The sequence below is a fragment of the Plectropomus leopardus genome, unplaced genomic scaffold, assembly GCF_008729295.1.
Source record: "Plectropomus leopardus isolate mb unplaced genomic scaffold, YSFRI_Pleo_2.0 unplaced_scaffold82899, whole genome shotgun sequence".
In the NCBI taxonomy this organism is placed as follows: Eukaryota; Metazoa; Chordata; class Actinopteri; order Perciformes; family Serranidae; genus Plectropomus; species Plectropomus leopardus.
Genome location: NW_024691352.1, coordinates 1 through 627, shown reverse-complemented (window position 1 = coordinate 627; position 627 = coordinate 1). Strand labels below are relative to the sequence as shown.

At 56.1% G+C, this 627-nt stretch overlaps 1 protein-coding gene across 1 annotated transcript; it reads left to right on the top strand.

Moving 5' to 3' along the window:
- The first annotated feature begins 9 nt into the window (after positions 1–9).
- Positions 10–621, top strand: LOC121940298 (synaptogyrin-1-like). Its single transcript, XM_042483098.1, has 2 exons — positions 10–283; positions 389–621. Exons 1-2 carry the CDS (start codon positions 10–12, stop codon positions 544–546), a joined length of 432 nt encoding a protein of 143 aa, XP_042339032.1. The 3' UTR covers positions 547–621.
- The last annotated feature ends 6 nt before the right edge of the window (positions 622–627 follow it).

Here is a 627-nt window from a genome sequence, read left to right as displayed (position 1 = left end):
TGTGTTAGCATGGAGCTAGCTGCTGTCTCTGCTCTGTCTCTACAGCTCTTCTCCATCGTCGTCCTCGGCTGCGTCGCTAACGAGGGCTACGTCAACCGTCCCGAGGAGGTCGAGGAGTTCTGCATCTTCAACCGCAACCAGATCGCCTGCAGCTACGCCGTCACCGTGGGAACACTCTGCTTCCTCTGCAGCACCGCCTTCCTGGCGCTCGACGTTTACTTCCCTCAGATCAGCGGCGTTAAGGACAGGAAGAAGGCCGTCATGGCCGACATCGGCGTGTCAGGTGAGACTCCGCCTCCTCTGGATCACCTGTGTGTGTGATTAGTGACGTGTGTAACCCGTGTTCTCTGTGTTATAGTAACACGTGTGTAACCCGTGTTCTCTGCAGCGCTCTGGTCTCTGGTCTGGTTCGTGGGTTTCTGTTTTCTGGCCAATCAGTGGCAGGTTTCTAAAAAGGAGGACAACCCTCTGAACGAAGGCGCCGACGCTGCCAGAGCCACCATCGTCTTCTCCTTCTTCTCCGTCTTCACCTGGGTACGTACCTGAGCTGTATCACCTGACAGAGCAGGCCTCACCTGAGCAGACCCCATCAGACCCCATTAAACCCATCAGACTCCATTAGACCCT

Bases quoted from the DNA above. Each gene is read 5' to 3' on its own strand.
- LOC121940298 (XM_042483098.1), top strand. From the start codon at position 10: ATGGAGCTAGCTGCTGTCTCTGCTCTGTCTCTACAGCTCTTCTCCATC. The intron at 284-388 runs GTGAGACTCCGC...TGTTCTCTGCAG, and splicing joins GGCCGACATCGGCGTGTCAG to CGCTCTGGTCTCTGGTCTGG.